General features: G+C 53.8%; 1 protein-coding gene across 13 annotated transcripts in view; it reads left to right on the forward strand.

The window, feature by feature from the left end:
* ACSF3 (acyl-CoA synthetase family member 3) overlaps window positions 1-17,926 on the forward strand; it is a 67,181-nt gene that overhangs the window by 13,195 nt on the left and 36,060 nt on the right. For all 13 annotated transcript variants that reach the window (XM_082320154.1, XM_082320156.1, XM_082320149.1 and 10 more), the window contains exons 4-6: window positions 2,800-2,954; window positions 3,437-3,582; window positions 8,949-9,061. In XM_082320154.1, coding sequence (XP_082176280.1) covers window positions 2,800-2,954; window positions 3,437-3,582; window positions 8,949-9,061 — 414 coding nt within the window. The remainder of the gene's footprint in view (window positions 1-2,799; window positions 2,955-3,436; window positions 3,583-8,948; window positions 9,062-17,926) is intronic.

Below are 17,926 nucleotides of genomic sequence, written 5' to 3' on the forward strand. Positions count from 1 at the left end.
GAGCTGCCGATACCCTGTCCACAGGTAATTGATGTGGTGATGGTGACACGTGGGACAACGGACGGGGAGATTGATTGTGTTGCTCTAAGCCTGACGGTGTCAGAGGATGCCGCGTGCTGGAAGGGCAAAGCTGGCCTCTTGCTATGAGCCTGTCCAAGCCCCGGGATTGATTGATTAGTCCCAGGTAACGAGACTTTCCCAGATCCTTCTCTCAAACCGTGAAGTTATAGTTATAAAACACAAATAGCTGTTACAGCTGGCTGGGCAGCGACAAGCCCTCTGGGCAGCTCGGGGTCTGCGGAGGGCTTGGGGCTGCCAGCTTTGTACCGTGGCTCGGTGCTTAGTACCGTTAAAACACGTGGGCAGGGTCCAGATTTGGCTGAGCAGGGGCAGAGCAGGTGGAGATGCTTGGCTGTCAGCGGATCACCCCGGCAGCTGGTGGCACAAATCCAAAGGCAGCTGCTTATCTTCGGGAAAGGGGCTGTTGCTGGGGCGAGTCGGACTGGCGCAGATAAAGCTGCCCCCGTGGCCGGAGTGGCGGTGGGGAGGATTTTATCTAGGGCAGGAGCTGAGCAGGCGTGCGAGGACGGGGGGGCTCTGGGGTGCAAGAGAGATCTGCTGTGTTGTGGAGTGATGCTTTTGTTTTTTTCCAAATCCATGTGAAAATAACTCTGCTGCGTGGCCAGACTGGAAGTCTGCCTGCGCTCCCCACAGCTGCCCTCGACTTGTGAAGGCAAAAAAAAATAATAAAAATCACACAGTAAGGACTGAGCAGCCCCAAGCATCTGTCTCCCTTCAATTCTTTCGGCACAGTCCTGATCCCTGCTTGCCATCACCCGTCTTTCCCTGCCCAAGGCGATGGCTCTCGGGAGCACCAGGAGAGCAGGTCCGTGCGTTCAGCCCCTGCCTTTGGAGAGATCCTTCTCCATCCTGCTGCCTCCCATGGGAAAGATATCGGGGGGCTGAAAAGAAAAAGGTCTGTGGGGAAAGAGGCCGGGAGCAGTATGGTAGGGGTTAGATCCTTCTAAATGCAATTTTGCCTATTCTGGCTTGTTTTAGGGAATCATGCTGTAGGTGGGGTTTCTGGAAGGGAGTGCGATGTTCCCTCTCCGGGCACGTCAGCCATCGGTCTGGGCAAGCCATGTTCCTCTTCTGCTTTCCCTGATGCCGAGGGGATCTTGCAGCGCTCCTGTCCCAGCTCCGGAGGCGTCCGGGGGATTTCCACCACCCCATCGAGGACCATCTCTGGGCTGGGAGGCAGCATGAACTCCCTTCTGTTCGGTGGGACGGTGCCTTTGTCGGATGTGTCCTGCTCTATTAAGAACAACAACATGGTGGTGGTGGGGTTTTTTAGGAGCCGATTGTTCTGAAGCAGTGGAGTGAGAGACGTGGGGGGAGGCAGCGCCGACGCAGCGAAGTAGAAAGTAATGAAATGGAGCCTGAGCGAGCAGGATGGCGGGGAAGGGAGCAGAGTGACAGCATGAAGGAGAATCACTTGTTCACCTTCAATCAATTCCTGCTTTTTCTCGCCGTCGCACGCGCCCGTGTGCAGCTGAGCGTGCGCGGGCAGGGAGGGGAGAGGCAGCGCGCCTTGTCAGGAGCTGTTAGGAAATACATTTGTCAACAACGGGGCAGGGACCAGAGCAAAAGGAACGAGGCGGCCGTCACCGTAGCCTTTTATTTATTGATGGCTTTGGATCGTTCCTGTCTTGGGAAGAGCTCACCTAGGGGGAAGCATGGCGAGGTGTGGGAGGAATGGGCCCAGTTGCAGTATTTATGGCTCCTACCCATTGCTAACTGCTCCCAGGTGGGGCTGCTCAGCCAGGGCAGCAGCCGGGGGTCACTTGGTCTTCATCCCCCCGCCAGCAGAGCCGGCTCCTGGAATTTGCCCCCGTTTGTAGTTCCCACAGGTCAGCAGGCGTTGCAGCTGGAGAACATCTGTCCCGCAGGGACCGTTCCTCTTGGGAAGAGAGCGGTTGGTGAAGCTGCTGTCTCCTGGCTGCAGCTGTGGTTTCTGATGGCTGATCTGAGCTCGCTGGGGCACGTTTCTCTGCACCTCCTCACCAGAAGATGACCATATCCACTGCAATGCATGATATCTCTCTTACCAGCCCTGCCATCTGTCTTGAAAGCATTTCTCCCTCAATGGTTCGAGTCCGTGGGCTCCTACGTGTGTATCGTGTTCTTCGGATGTGGCTTAGTGTTTTTCCAAAGAAGAGCTCCCGTGCTTTGAAAAGTTGCAGGCTTTGTGCAGCCTTTGAAGAGCTGTGCATGAGAAGGGAATTAACTGATTCTGCCACAAGCTTATATTTTCATGAGCAAATTCTTGGCTGTAACATGACGGTACTAAAAAATGCCATTTCCATCCTCTTGTGCTCATTGAGAGTGAAAGCAGGTGGGTCATCCACTGGTGGGATGAGAGCGCTGAATATTGTGCTTTGGGCAAGAAGGAGCATGACGAGGGTTGGGAGCTGTTGTTCTGGATGTGGATGAGGTGCACACAACAGGCTTCCAGTTGTTTGTACTTCCCCGAAGCCTTAGACAGCAGAGGTTGGACTGTTTGTGAGCAACCCGGGGTGGCTTTGCTTTGGACAAGTCCGTTGCACTCCCGTACCTCAGTTTCCCCTTGCACCGTGTGAAGGAGCGGCGGTGGGGCTCGCCGCCCCATGAAGCATTTGCAGAGCCCTCGCTTGTGAGCCTCTTCAAAGGTGGAGTTAGCATGACAGCGCTGGCCATCGCTTCCCTCCACACTGTATATTGGGGTGTATTTTTATATGTGTATGTCCCCTTCCTTTCTAGGTTTGGAAGAAGTTCCTAAGCTCCCAAGCTCCCCGTGTCAGTGTCTTCATGGCAGTGCCCACCATCTACGCCAAGCTGATAGAGTATTATGACAAGCATTTCTCTCAGCCGCAAGTCCAGGATTTTGTGCGTGCCTTCTGCCAGGAGAACATCAGGTAGGTGAGCGATGCCTCTCCGGGCAGGGGCTGCTGTCCTCACGGTGCATCTGCCGAGCTTTCTTCTCAGCATCACCTCTTTGCAGTCAGTGCTGGTTGTTGTGCTTTAGTGTCTCTTTGACAAGAACGAGGGTGACATTATTTAATTATGAGCCACTCTTGCGTGGTAAAGCCAGAAGGGGTCTGCATGCTCATTATATGTCACCCTACAGAACACAAGACTAAGGACTTTGTCCTGCGACCCACGTTTGTGCTGCAGTATCTCTCGTAGGAGGTGATTCCATCTTAACTTAAAACCCCTATCAGACAGAGAATCTTCTATATGCAAGGGACATCCTTGGTAGCGGTTAAAAGGCTTTTGGGGCTTCTGGCTTAAGGTTTCACATAGGAGAGCAGGCTTTCTGTAACCCTGTGTTAGACTGCAAGTTCCCTGGAGCAAAGGTGATCTTGGATACTTTCTTATATGGGGTTTCCTTGTGCAGGTTAATGGTGTCAGGCTCAGCAGCCCTGCCTGTGCCTGTCCTGGAGAAGTGGAAGAGCATCACTGGGCACACGTTGCTGGAGAGGTATGGGATGACTGAGATTGGGATGGCGCTTTCTAACCCTTTGCATGGAGTCCGTGTCCCAGGTAGGAGTCTCTAGAGGGTGCACGCTGTTTGGAGGCGTTCGGCTTGGGTTTCCTCCTCACATCTAGTCGCCATTTGTCATGTTTGAGGAGCAGGCTGTGGTAGGAACAAGGATGCTGGTAGGGGAATTGGCACTGGGAAGCCAGGAGGGGGCATGGCTGTGTGGGAAGCGGCTGGTGGGTTTCCCTGGGATGGGGGGAGCCGTGGTGGACTGGCAAAGCTGTGTGTGCAGAGCTCGCAGTGGTGCGCGCTGACCTGACCAGCCAGGCTGGTTCTGTCCAGGAGGCAGAGCCCATATTGATGCTTTACGATGTCCAAAGTCTCAGTGAGTTGAAGGACGGTGATGGGACTGCATCTTCAGCTCCTGCTCTGGGAAGTTGTATTCGTGTGCAGTGTCGACACAGGATTCCCCGCACAGCAGTTCACGTCCAACAGATTGGTGCTGAACATTTAAAATAGGATGTCTGCTCGTTCTTATTTTAGTGCAAGTTTCTTGACTCTTCGGGAATTAGAAATTGTCACACCTCGTTACACACTCTGGTTCTGTTCTCTCCTTGTCTTCCCTCACTTCTCTTAGCTACGCTTTCTGACTCCTCTCAATATCTGTAGTTTGTGTAACCTAGAAATAAATTGATCTGAAACATTAAAAATATGAAATGCCCCCACTCTCCCTTTGCTTCAAAACGTGGCCATCTGTCTGCCGAGCAACCCAGCCCACCGCTATGCCACCTTCTCCTCCCCGCACGCCGTCTGCGCACGCGCGGCACCAGATGCACCATCTTGGTCTCCGGTGTCTTGGGGGTCCGGTGTTACCCGGGGGGGGGCTGTCCTGGGCGTCGTGGCTTCCCACAACGCCCCAGTACCCCTGCAGGGATCGCACAGGGAGAAGGGAAGCCGCAGCTCCCCAGCACCGGCTCCTCAGTCTGAGGACAGCTCAGGGACAGCACGAAACGCAAACTCTCATTTACTTCTGCAGAGTAACTGTCCCCCACCCCAGCTCAGCCAGTCTTCCCTTCCCGCAGAAGCCCCATCCCTGCAGGCAGGAGAGGGAAGCAGGCAGGGAAATGTGATTCCCACCTGCACGAGCTCCAGCTCTCCGTGAGCTCCAGCTCTCCGTGAGCCCCACACCACGGGGTGACGGCACAGAGATCATTTGAACGTCCCTGTGGGCCTGGTTATGTTTGCTTTTCCTTCATCTTCAGGAGGGGAAATGAGTGGAGGCTCTAGAAATTTCCCAGGAGACAAAAGGAGAAAGGAAATAAGACTGAAAGCAACGTGGCCAAGACAGAGGTTGGCACCCAGAAGGGCAGCTCCTACTCCAGAGCTGGACGGCCATGCTCCTGAACAGAGCCGGGGCAGGTCCCCGAGGGTACCGGGGTCTGCAGGGGAGCTGGGGACAAACCCTCTTGTGCAGCCACAAGCAGGGGGCTGGGGATAAAGGCCGGCTGACCGTCACTCCAGCCGCCATCCAGAGGCTCGCTGCAGCCCTGGGAGGGGAGAGAAGCATCTCACAAAGGTGTGAATCAGCAAGAGACTACAGAAAGAGGGCTATAATTGAATAGGCTTGATTAATTTACTTCAGGAAGTGTCAGTTGGGAAGCAGATGGGTGAAGCTGAGGCATAATTTACTGGAGCTGTGAAAAAGCTTTTGATATAGTACCCCATTAGAGGCTGGGATGTAAGGTCACCAGGTACCACAGAGCATCCCGTGCGAGAGAGTCAGCTGAGAAATGCGGTGATGGGCTGGGGACAGAGGCTGGGCAGCAGGAGGAGCGAAGTACCCACAGAAAAGACCTCAGATGGTGCCCGTGTTACAGGGACAAACGCCAGGCAGTGGTGACCAAAGACGCATGGGCTGGCCAAAGCGATTACTAGCTTTATTTTGAAAAAGGAGCGCCGCAAGCGTGGCGCTTTACCCTGTGGGTAAGTCCAGGGGACCTCGCGCTTGCCGGGGGATTTCTCCTGGAGCAGGAGCAGCACACGTCCTTCTCTGCTGCTTCGTGAGCCTCTGAGGAGAGGTGCTGGGGCTTCCCTCGCCCGCTTTCCCCCTCTCGGTGTGGCTGGGGAAGGGTCGAGTCCATGTCACCCGTGTCCCCACCGGTGGCTCTGGTGGCGTGGCACCGCTCTCCACCCGCAGCACAGGTCCGAAGGGGCAGGGACGGGGCGGGGGGGGGGGGCTTTAATTTCCAGAAGAAGAAAAGATGAAAGATTTGAAAGATAAATGTTTGCTTGTATATGGTTAAAACCCTGCTTAAAATGCCTCTGTTTTCACCAGCTCTCATTCTAATCCCCCCGGTGCTGTTACTGTGAAGGGAGATGAATAATTCATGGCTGGAGAATGCCTCACTGGGCCTAATCACCACTTTAATTGGAGGTTTAGATCAGAGGCGGCTAATAGCTCCTACAGCGGGGACTCCGTGTATTGTTGACAGTGAGATCGTTGAGTGCCTTATCGTTGGCCTGTTTCAATTCTCCCAGGACACCACCGCACATAACGGCATCGAGGTCCCCAGATACCGAAGGACACAGACCGCAGGGCCAATTAAATTTATCTGGGAAGAGCTGACAACTTTTTTAAACAGAGAGGAGAACCAGTGAAAGAATAATAGTGTCACTCCTTCCTGACTGCAGCCCGGCTGATGCCGGTTGAGATGACACCGCGGGCACGTTGCCAGCATTTCTTAGCATTCAGGAGTCTGCAAATTGGAGAGAGCCGGGAGGGAGCGAGAGGGGAAGGAGCAGGGATTTCTCCCTGGTTTCCCCTCGGGATTATGGCTGGGGACAAAAGGAAAGCAGTGCTGAGTGTTGACCCCCTTCCGATTACCCCCGATGGCTGTCTCGGTGAAGCCAGGACCTCCAGTGCTGTTCCTTTGGGACCGGGCTCAGCCTTGCGCTGACCTGTTGGAGTCGGCACAGTGTGTATCTTGACACGGCAGATGGGCCTGAGAAGGTCTAGTCATTGTCTTTGCACAAATTTTATTAATTCTGTCAGGTTTGTCTAGCTCTGATCAAGGTTGTGAGCATTTTCAGCCTTTACAGATGTTGATTTCCAAGTTTGTCATTTTTCCTAAATACCAGAAAGCCTTTTCCAGACTGAATATAAGGAAACAGCTCCCCACGAGGGATTAGTTTACATGTTGGTTTTACTTTAGCCAAGTAGGAAGTCATTTGTAATGGTGATCTGAAACACTGTATGGGAAACACGTTGCCTTCTCTGTGTCTTCAGATTTGTTTGACAGCACTGTGCTGATCTTTGGTATTTCATTCTCAAAGACTGAGACTAGGAGTAAGCACTAACCCTTTAGTCCTGCTGCCCGTGAGTCAGTCCGTTACGTTTCTGCACTGAGGTCAGTAGCTTGCATACAGGGAAGAAGCATCTTCCAGGAAGGCGTCTGGATTTGGAGGCTTTCAGAGTTGGCAAAGCTGTGAGAGCCCGTGGCGGTCCGTGGCGCTGGTTCCTGCTCCCTCCATGAGCTTTGCAAGACGGGCTTTGCAGTCTCTGCCCCCTGTCCCTTGCCGCGTCTCGCGGGCAGGTTGGAGGCTGTCCACACAAGGCATTTTTCACACTGGAGAAAACGTTCCCATAGAAGTCTAGAAAGTGGCTTCAAACCTGATGTGCAAACTTTTGGCGTGTTTTCCGTGACTTGTAACTTGCTTTTTGAGTCCTCCTGGAGTCTACCATGGCAGGTACCCGGCTGTTTAAAATACAGAAATACCTCTACACGGCACTTTTCCTGGGGACTTCTCCTGGCACACGCTTCTCCCTCCTTACCCTGCGGCAGCCCTCTGTCTCCGACTCCTGGCAGTGTCTGGCCGTGAGATGGGAGCAGCCCAAGCGATCCTTGGTCCTGGAGAAGGTCCTGGCTGCGTGTTGGCTGACCTGCATGCCAGAGGCAATTTCAGACAGACATCACAGAACTGCCACGTTGCTTTCTGTTTATTTCTTGCCAGATTTGCTAATTGTTCGGGTAGTTCCGCTGCAATAAAATCTCACTCCCTCATAGCCCATCTGCTCTTAGCTGATCCTGCAGGGATGCCATAAATCTGGGCTACGACAACATATCGATTCCCATGGCAACTGGCCAATGTAGCAACCCAAATCATGATGTCACGGATACTGGATCTCCAGGACTTGGACAGGAGAACAAGGCTAGGAGAGGGAAAACGCCACTTGAACCCAAATGCCTGAAATACAGACGACAAGGAGAAGACAGCACTGGGCTCCAGGTCCTGCATGCCCTGCTCTAAGGACTTTCCAATGTCGGGCTGATCCTGCTGCCTGATCAGCAGAGCTAGAAAGCCCCACCAACTGGAGACTCTCCAGGGGGGAAAAAAAAATAAATCATCTTTTAAAATAAAGAATAGACTCACCAATTTAAGCCTTGACCTGTCCAGTCCTCCTGAGCCACAGGTTGCTCTGTGCTCACGTCCCTCTGCACCCTGTGCAGGTTTGCGTGCTCGCGGCTCGTGGCTTGCAGGGGATGAAAGTCACGGGCTTCGTCTTGCCATGAGAGCTGCCTCGTGCCGTTGAGATGCAGAGCGAAGCCTGCTGAGCCAGCAGATGCCCACAGCTCCTGGTTGCTGCCGAGCCCGGAGCCCCGCATCAGCCAGAGGTCGCAGGACCAAAGCTGCCCTTTCTTCCGTGCTTTCCGATGCTCACCCAGGAGAGCGCGCGCTAAACCGAGGGGTGGGAACGCTGCAGGCTGCAGGTTGGGGAGCTCTGGGTTGCAGGACCATCTTAGAGCTTCATAGCAGTCGTTCGTGAAACTGTGTCAGATTCCCTGGCTTTGAAAATTGAAACCTGTGGAAGAATGGTGTGGTTTTGATCTCTGCTTTTCTCCTGTGATGTTTTATATACAGTGTATTGATGTCTCATAAAACTGAGATAATCCCTTGCAATTCTTGCACTGTTAAGCCTTTTGCCTTCTCTGTCAGGTCCAGGCTATAGAGAAGCAGTGAGCCACTGCAGCAATCATCACGCTCTTTCTTTTCACATCTTTGTGTAGGTTTCATGGTGCTTTTTTTTTTTTTTTTTAAAGACAGCTTCATTACTGAGCTACGAAGCTGTGCTGATGTCTTCAACGACTGGCCAAGAGAGACTGTTCAGGGCTGGAGACACATTTGTTTTCCGAGGCATTTCCAACGCTGCCTGCTCAGCGAACAATGCCGTATTGCACCGCAGTGACATTTGCTTGCAGACATACGATGTGATCGAAGCCTTCCTGAAGGGTAACCCCCTGCTAGGAAGTTCTTTAGTGCCAGCACAGTCTGCAGATGCCATTGATAGACGAGCAGCTGCTCTTTTGCATCCTTGATTTTGTTTTTTCCCAGAGGCCGAGCACTCTTTCAGTCTTGTTTTCCTTTGCAGGTTCTGTGGGCACCCCGCTTCCAGGGGTGGAAGTACGCATTGCCACCGAGACCTTGAAAAACGGGGGTCGTTCCTACACCATCCACGCTCAGGGAAATGAAGACAACACGCAGGTAGTGCTCAGCCCTGTTCTCTGCTGCTTCGCTTTGTCTCATGAAAAGTTCTCTCCTCCCCAGCCCTTTGAAGCCCCAAGGATTGAGGCTTGCTCTGATGTTTTCCCAGGAACTCGGTGCTCTTCAGAGTTTTCTCTTACTTGTATTCATTTATGGCTTACTATAAGCGTGGTATTTTATGGAGTGCATAAGTGTTGTCCTTGCCTGCAAAGGAGAACAACATCCAAGAGAGAACAGCCCCCTGCATAGGGGTGGGAGGGGAAGGCTAGGGTATAAGAAGATGATACTGTGTCTGCTGGGGCTGTTGATGGCCCAGAGGAGGGTGATGGGTTAAGCAGTGCCAAGTCAAAAAGTTGAAGTCTACTGCAGAAGGTAAGAACAAGGCGTTGACAGGAATTCAGATAGACCCTACCTGGTCTAAAGAGTCGCTAAATAGTCTGGAGGAGAGGATGAGTGCTGGAAAATCTAGAAATGGGGTCTGTGTTTATTTCACTGGGTTTGATCAGGGTTTTAGCAGTGAGAACTGGAAGGGCAGGACCGGTGGCCTTGGGGGTTGCATTCGTTTCAAAACGGCGCGGGTGGAAACCCATCAGGTTTCCCTGAAAGCCCAGCTCCGTGCCGAGCTCCAGCTGCCAAGTGATACCTGCACCAGCAGTTCTGGTGTCTCAGAAGTCAGATATCCTTGGTGGTGAAGCAGTTGGGCCCCTTTCCCCGTGACCTGCCCCCGTGTTGGGGTGCTGTGTGTTCCCCGCTGCAGAAGTAGCCCCCAGCCCGAGGTCCAGGGTGTCCTGCTGCCTCAGCCCCTTTCTGCCCCCGCAGAAACGGCTAACCGGGGTCTGCATTCCTGCCACGTCTCCTTTGCACCCTCATTGTGGCTGCAGGTCACGTCGCCTCCGGCAGATCAATAGCCAGGTGATGTACGGGCTCGGCTGAGTAGATAGATGCTGTACGTTCAAGAGAAATTATTCCAGCGGTCGTGTGCTGTGTGGGTGGGAGACAGGCAGGCATGAGATGCAACCTGAAATACATGGCTTCACTCATTCCTCTGGGGAAATAGCTTCTCATCTAGCCACGTACATGCCAAGGGTTCGAAAGGAGCTTCCCGGTCTGTGGCAGGGTATACCAGAGACCCTGCTGGTGTGAGTACTGGTGAAAGACTCGAGAAAGCCTTTTTTTTTTTTTCTCTAGATTATCTGTGCTGGCAGCTGGAGGAGCCGGTGGGACCCCGGGCAGCCACGCGCGTGGGTTGCGATCAGGCTGCAGCAGGTTGTTCTGTGTTCTGGTGCCGTAACGGGGTGCTGGATCTCCCCCGAGATGTGCAAAACGAGCCCGGGGGGGAGCCGAGAGGGACCGTTCTGGCCAGGGACTGTGGCTTTTTTTTAAAAAAATATGTTTGCAACTCTTTACTCTGCGTGAGTGCTGTGGCGTGGCTGAGCAGTGGGCAAAGCGGGAGACCTGGGGCGGCCGCTCTGGTGCAGCACTCAACGCGTAGGAAGCTGCATCCCGTTTTTATCGCTTCACTGGATGAGGGTTACGTTTCACAGTTTTGTCCCCTCATCCTGGAGTTAGATCTAAGCCTTGTTTTTCCACTTTTGTAGAACTGAGACATGAAATATAATGTGTCCATCTTAGTAATGACCCTATAATGCTTTTTTTACCCTAGGGGATCCCTAGGCGCTTTACAAATTAGGTCTCAGACACAAGAATCCCCAAAGTGCAGCTACTTCCAGGATGAAATGTGGACGTTGTTCTTCTGAATTATGAGCGGAAAAAATACGTAATGTTTTTTTGCACTCAATACTCCTTCCCCTTCCTTCTGGTTGTATTGAGTGACCGGAGAGGGGGAACCCAGTTGAGCTGTGTCTAGTGCTGGAAGCCCACCACCCACCAGGGCTTCAGAGAGCTGAGACTCACATAACTCTTCTCTTTTCTCTAGCTTCAGGCTGCTTGAGTTTATATTTAGGGCAGAGGAATTGCCCTTTTATCCCAGGCGTTTCTCACATACACCCTTCAGCCCCTGGCGCGGGTGGCTGAGGTCCATACCGACATCTCACGGTGCTCCCGGGAGCTCCCATCAGCGCTGGCGTTGCTTGCTGATGGCTGGCTTTCCGTCAGGCTCTCCCTTGGGGTTTTTTTGAATGTTCTGGTGAATTCTCAAGACATCAGCCGGGGAGGGTGTGGGGAGGTGGTAGATTTTGCCTCTGGGCATTGGCTGATGGGTTGGTCCCTCTCTGAAAGGCTGTCCCCATCTCACCCACCTTGCCGCTCATCCCAGCTTAACTGGGAGTTTCTTCAGGGTGGAGGGAAAGAAATGGTCCCATCTGCTTTGGGCCACCCTAGGAGACAGTGGCTGGCTGGGTACCTCCGGGACATCCACAGCATTCCCAGGAGCAGGGCAGAGCCGGCTGCCTCTGTCCCTGGGAGCGTCAGAAGGGCCGCGGCAAGGGGGGAAGAACAGTCCCCACTCTCGGCATGTCTTGGCACAGACGGACGCGTGGCGATACCAGGAGTTTGGTTTTTATATGGCCTGGGCATGGAGCGTGACTCTCCCTCGCGTGGCCGCGCCGGCGGGCAGGTGGCAGCCGTGGTGGCACACCTCTTCTCCCAGTGACGGTGTAATTTAACTGCTTCACACCTGCGGATGCAGGCAGAAAGCCTCACCTGCTGCCCGTTCCTGCCCCGAGATGCTGCTGCTGGCACACTGTGTGCATCATGCTTGGTTAATAATTTATGTCAGAAGAGAGTACGTCAGTGGAATTTATTTAAAACAAGGAGGATCTGACAGTCCGAGTGCTCATCACGCTCCACCAGTCAAAGAAAGGCCTGGCTTTGTTTAAAATCAGCTCCTCCGCGGCGGAGGGGCTGTCCCCGGGATGAGAAGACCCGGTCGGTGTCACCCTCCCTGCCTGTGCCACCGGACAACCCTGGCGTGGCCTTTTCCGTGCCTCTTATGAGAAGGGATAAACACATATTTCCTCGCCTCCCTCGCAGGAGGGCTCTGAGGCTTATAGCACGTTGCTTGATCGAGGGCTGGGAGGTCTGCGGTGTGGACCCAGCAAAGGCAGAGGGGTCCCGGTGGAAGGACAGCAGTGGTGGGGCCGGTGGCAGAAGGCACACAACCCTCCCAGCGCCCGCTCTGCCCAGGTTTGATACCAGCATCCCTGGCCCCATCCCTGCTCCGGGCATTTCTCTCTGGTTTGGCATTGACACTATGAAAAATTACCAAATGTCACGTAAGGGATTGCTGGAAATAAACACCCGCCGGCAGCTGGGCCGGCACAGGGAGCGCCTGCCGTCTGCTTCAATGAGACGACTTTCAGGGCAGGGACCTCTCTCCGTACACGGAAAGCACGGGGCACATCTGTGCCGCTGCACAGATAATAATGAAACTGCCAAGCCGGAGCCAGTCCCGGAGGCGGCGGGGGCACGGGGCCGTGCCGTGGGGCAGCCGTGCCGTGGGGCAGCCGTGCCTGGCAGCATGGAGGGCTAAGGACCAGCACGGTGGGGCAGATCTGGTGGGATGCTGAGCACTCCGGTAGGAGCTGGGCTCCAAGCCAACTCCTTCTCGCCCGCCTCTCGGCTCCTGCGAGCAGGTGATCTTCGTGCCGGGGGTTAGGCGCATTGTCAGGGCAATCTGCGAGGCGTTCACACCTCGGCTCCGCTGTGCAGAAACCCTCCTGACTGCGAGCAGAGAGAGCGCCTGCCTTTGCCAAGGAAATTATTTGCTTAGCTGTACGGAGCCTTGCAAGGTCACCGCCTTCCCTGCTCGCGTTGGGCTGAGGTTTCTGCTTTCTGCTGCCTCTCGACAACAGAAAACAACAGACCTTCTCCGAGCTGTTTCTTCCCCACTAACACTGTCTCTCCCATTAGATGCTGGGGGATCGTGCCGTTTCCTTTCACGTTGTCACCCTTTGGACATGTTTGCGCGTCCTGCCGCGGCGAGATGCAAACAGGAGCTCGGCGGCATCGCGGCGGTGGCAGAGGAAGGCGTGTGGGTGGCGGGAGCGGGGAGGTGGGGAGCGTTTCTGCTTTGCCATCCGGTAACTGCCTGAGCTTGCAGCAGGGGACTGCTGTAATTTGCAAAGCTGGTTTCTGGCACACCCTGAAGATCAATAATCTACTTAGCTGAAAGTTTGCTGGATCTCTGTTCTTCCCTTCATTTTCTCCCTTCCCTTGATTAGAGTGATGGGTTCCTTTCATGCACGTGCTCCGATCTCCTTGCAGCTCTCGTGAGCCTCGTGCTCCGTTGCATCCAGTTTGCTCAGGTTTCCTAGCTAGCTGTCATGCTGCTTCCTTGCTAATTGCTGCTGCACCTTGGGGCTGCGAGCTGGTTTCCTGAGCTGACGCGGAGCCACGTGCAATCAGGCTGGTGGCAGTGCCCTGCACTGCTTTTTCCCTTGTCCTGTTTGCTGCCCAGGCTCGGCTTTATGTTTCCCCTTGGGCGACAGGCAGAAGGATGAAGCTGCACCATCACTGCCGACACTGAACCAACGTGCTCCGGCCCGACGCAGTCGCTGCCTGGTCTGTTCCCAGCTGAGGATGCTCTGCAGCCTGATGTGGGACAGGACCACCCGTGGTGGCACTCCCCGCCCGAGTCACGGTGGCTCCAGGCTGGGTGCCTGCACCCTGACACAGCGTCCCCCGCCTCCTCCCTGCGCGGGAGCGTGCTGGTGCGGAGCGGGGTCCCCTGGAGATGCTGTCCTTCCAGTCCTCGGAACGGCGCTCCCCCTCGACGCATCCCTGGGGAGCAGAGGTGTGGAAGCGGACATCAGGGGACAGCAGCAGCTTTCCCTGCTTTGAGCCATCCCAGCTCTTGCTCCTGTAGCCGCTCACCTCCGAAGCAGCTCCTAAACATTTAACCTGCATTAAGCAGCTGCCTGTTGATCCCATAGGATCAGGCTCTCTACCTAAAGACCCTGGCTGTTGGTGTAGGGGAAGCTGTCAGCGTTCCTCCTTACCCACGGCCCCGGGTGCTTTTTCTCCCGGTCTTTTTTTCCCCCTTAACTTTTTGGCTGCCCAGGGATCTCGCTCTCTCCATGCCTGGCTCCGGTGCACAGGAAAGGGTTACAGCTCTCCAGCACCGAACGTTTCAGTTTGCTTTGTTCAGTGCGATGCATATTTCATACGCTTAGCTTCCCAGCTGGCAGAGGCCTGGAAACCCTGCGAGCTGTCGGGTATTGTCTCTCTCCTTCTTTATTTGTTTGTTTGTTGGTTGGTAGGTTTTTTGGGTTGTCATTTTTGTTGGATTTTTTTTTTTTTCCCTTTTCCAAATTGCTTGCTCGCACGAAAGCCAAACCCCAGTCCCTGACAATAGGGGTCTATCAATAGATAAATGGTTTCACAGCTGTATCTAATGCAGTGCTCTAGCCAGGGCTTTTATGGCGAGTAATTTTCTCGTGATGAGGCTGCGAAGGGAGCCGTGCGGGACGTATGGGTTGCAGGAGCTGGCAGCAGGAGGACGCTGCAGCCATGGGCTTTTCTCCCCCCGCAAAGGTTGTAATTATCTCGTTGTTTATCCATATGCAAGCTGTCGTCCTGGACGGGAACCGGCTCGGCTGCGGCCATCCCTCCCAAAAGCCACCAGCATCTCCTGGCCCCTCCTCCCCGTGCCCCCCCGTGTCTCTGCCATCTGCTAGCAGCTTGCTGCTGGTTGCCAGCACCTCGGTGGGGCTGCGGGCGTGGGGGGCAGCTGGCACCATCACCCTTTGTTACGGCCGGAGGTCTCGGCCATCGATGCTCCTGTGGAGGGGACCAGGAGTGGCTCCACGTCGCTCACGTTCATCCCAGACCTCTGGAGAACCGGTGGGGAGGTGCTCGGTCATCGCTGAGCTGCCAGGCTTGTCTTGGAGCCTTCCTCCAAGGTCCAGGCACCCCCGCAGCTGCTGCCCGTGGGTGGTGTGCCATGGGTGGGTGTGGGTGCCGTGGACTTGCACGTATTTTGAAGCAGCTGGTGCGAGCGTACCTGGCTCTTCTCCGGCGTGTAGCTCCTGAGGTTAGAGATAGATAGGCACGTGCCAGCCGTGCCTGGCGTTCCTGAAAATGGACAGGTACGGACATGCTGGTGGGGATGTGACCGCCTGGCCCAGGGAGTCCTGTCTCGGGCTGACCCAGGCAGGCACCCTGATTTGTTCCTTTCCTATCCTGATCAGACCTCAGCCTAAACCAGTTTGTTCCTCAGTGCTCCTACACTTCCAGAACATCTCTCCTCTCAATGGTACAATTTTTCACCTGTTTTCTTGTCCCTGCTGCATCCCATCCTCAAGTACTGGTCCCTCCCGCAGGTCTCTTGATGGTGAACCTTACCTCCAGCATCCCAGTTCCATCTCCCATCAGCAGCTCGCTGCTGTGGGTACAGGACGTGCCGTGCGGTGCTGAAGCCTCGTAGGATGCCTTCACCAGGACGGCAAGTCGCTGATTCAGGGTCGAACTGTTACTTGGGGTGAAATTCAGGTTGAGCTATGAAGAGCCGAAGGCTGGCTGACGAGGCTGCCTGGCTACCATTGGGGCTCGCGGGATGCTTTGGGCTTCGTCTCCTCCGCCTGGGTCTGTGCCCACCTCATGAATCTTGCCCTCAACCCCATGATCTCTCCCATCAGTAGCCACCTCCCGGGCAGACAGCTTGTGGAGCATGTTGTGGAAGGCAGCCTTGATTAGATCTGCTGCTTTTCTTTTATCTGGAACATCAGTCCTCAGGTCTTCTGGCACAATCCACCTTTGGTAAACTCACGCTGCATTTTTTCCCATTTTCCATTTGCCTCCGCTGCTTCCAAAACTCCTTCCAAAGCCCTCGCAGTGTTGGACGCTGCAGTCGTGTATATTCCAGTTACGATTTCTGTTTCACCACGTTCCTCTCCCCCGTGTCCTGTTCTGTGTCCTGCCCAAGTAATTCAAGTTTCTTCACTTTGTTGCCCAGGCTGCTTTCATTACTGTATAAACATTTTAGCTGCTTCTCATTGATCACATCCAGTTCCTTAGTCAACTCAGTAATTGCATTCTCATATGTGTTTATATCTCCTTCCTTCTTTCTGTCTGTCCTCTGATTTTTACTTTTTTTTTTATTTTTGGCCATAGCTGTATTTTATTTCTTCCTGGTAGTAAAAGTGGAGGCAGAGATTATGATAGCATCATGTCCCCTTGTTTCTCAGCTGAAAACTTTTTGTATCACAGGAGCAGCCTTGATCCCAGAGAAGTATTATTTCCTTGCATGTTCAGACTGAATCCATCTGTCAAGAAGAACCCTCTTTCCACGAGTGTTTCCTTTGAGCTAACCTTCGTCATAGCAGCCTCAAAATCTCTATTGATCTCTATTCCTGGTTTACGCTTTCATTCCCCCTTGTAGGGGAAGGGAGACTTGGGATATGTCTCCTGGGTCCCCTTCACCAGGCTGGCAGTCTTGGTTCTCCCAGCATGAGGGACAAGAGGTGGGTTCCTCTTTGGTCCCATCATGGCTGGTTTTGGTCTTCAACCCTTTTCTGTATCCTCGCCTGTGCCAGGAGAGCCTGGGAGACCGGGGCGTTCGTGTTTAGTGTTGTGAGGTGTGGGGTGAAAGCGGGTCTCCTGCCCAGACGGTCGCTTGGGGCGTGTTTTTCTACTCAATTTTTGCAACCTCACACCTGAGTCCTTCTGAGCTGTGGGTTCAGCCCACACACTTACAACCCACCTCTTCCCGTGATGTGCTCGCTGGACCTCCATCGGGTCGTGGAGGCTGTTGCTGCTGTAGCACGTCTTGGAGATGTTTGCCGAAGAGCCCTGAATGTGGTGGGGGAGACGCAGAAGCAGAAACCAGAAGAAAAAGGGACAGTCTCTGCCCCAGAGCGCTTCCAGCCAAAGCGGGGAGGCACCGGCCGCCGCGGGACGGCTTAGCACAAGGAAGCAATTAGAGGTTCTGGGGCAGCGCGATCGTCTGTAGTCACAGCACATCACAGCCTCCCTGACCTCGACTTTTAAGTGAGGCTTATGAAAAACGAACCGAAGGTGGGCCACTAATTGAATCCTTGCCTGGTCCTCTGCCTGCCCCCGAGCACAAAATCGGAGCGGGCGTTGCAGGGGCACGTCAGGAGCCTTTCTCTAATGAAGAGAGCTGAGGGAGTGGGAAGATGTGCTGACATCTCGCCTCGTTTATTATCTTCTGAAGCCTGCAAACAAGAGGGATGAGAACAGCGGCGTGGAGAGCTGTTGGCGTTTCTGGAATAGTGTTACACGTCTAATTTATGGTGTTAATATAGATCAAGAAGTTTTGGGTCCGTGGAACGACTGCGGGGAGGACTGACCTTTCCAAAACTCGGGTTGTTTTCAGTGGTTCTTTGGGGATCATCTGGAGTTAATCAGTCGGGTAACTTTTAAAAATCAGTATTGCCTAAAAATATATACAATCACCTTTGTTTTCAGTGGAGCAACATTCGCTGTAAGTAGAGGGTTGGGTTTTTTTGAAAATAAGTTTCAGTGTTCCAGCTCCACTGTGCACCAGCCTTGCTTTTAAATTTATAACCCTCCGAAATGAAAAGTAAATTGATTGGGTTATTCCCAGCCCTTTTATAAAAGTTAACATTGCAAAAACAGATGTGAAATGTGGCCTCGTAGATTACAGCCTGGGCTTGGGGTTTTCTGGTTGGGGTTTTTTTTTTTTTTTGCTTTCTCTGTACTGTGTCCCCGAGGAGCAGAAATCTGCCTTTTTCCAGCAGGAGGAAAATTGTTCTGTGTCTAAATTGCCTCCTGCTTGCCTTCTGCAGGATGCTGCAGGACACGGAGCTCAGAGGAACGATAATGCTTTTACAAAACCATGCAACTTAGCAGGGAATTTTTAATTACGAATGTGCATGAGAGTTCAGATTGCCTGGGAATTCGGTAATGCTTTAGCAAGCCTCG

Source organism: Platalea leucorodia (assembly GCF_965183815.1).
Source record: "Platalea leucorodia genome assembly, chromosome: 8".
NCBI lineage: Eukaryota > Metazoa > Chordata > Aves > Pelecaniformes > Threskiornithidae > Platalea > Platalea leucorodia.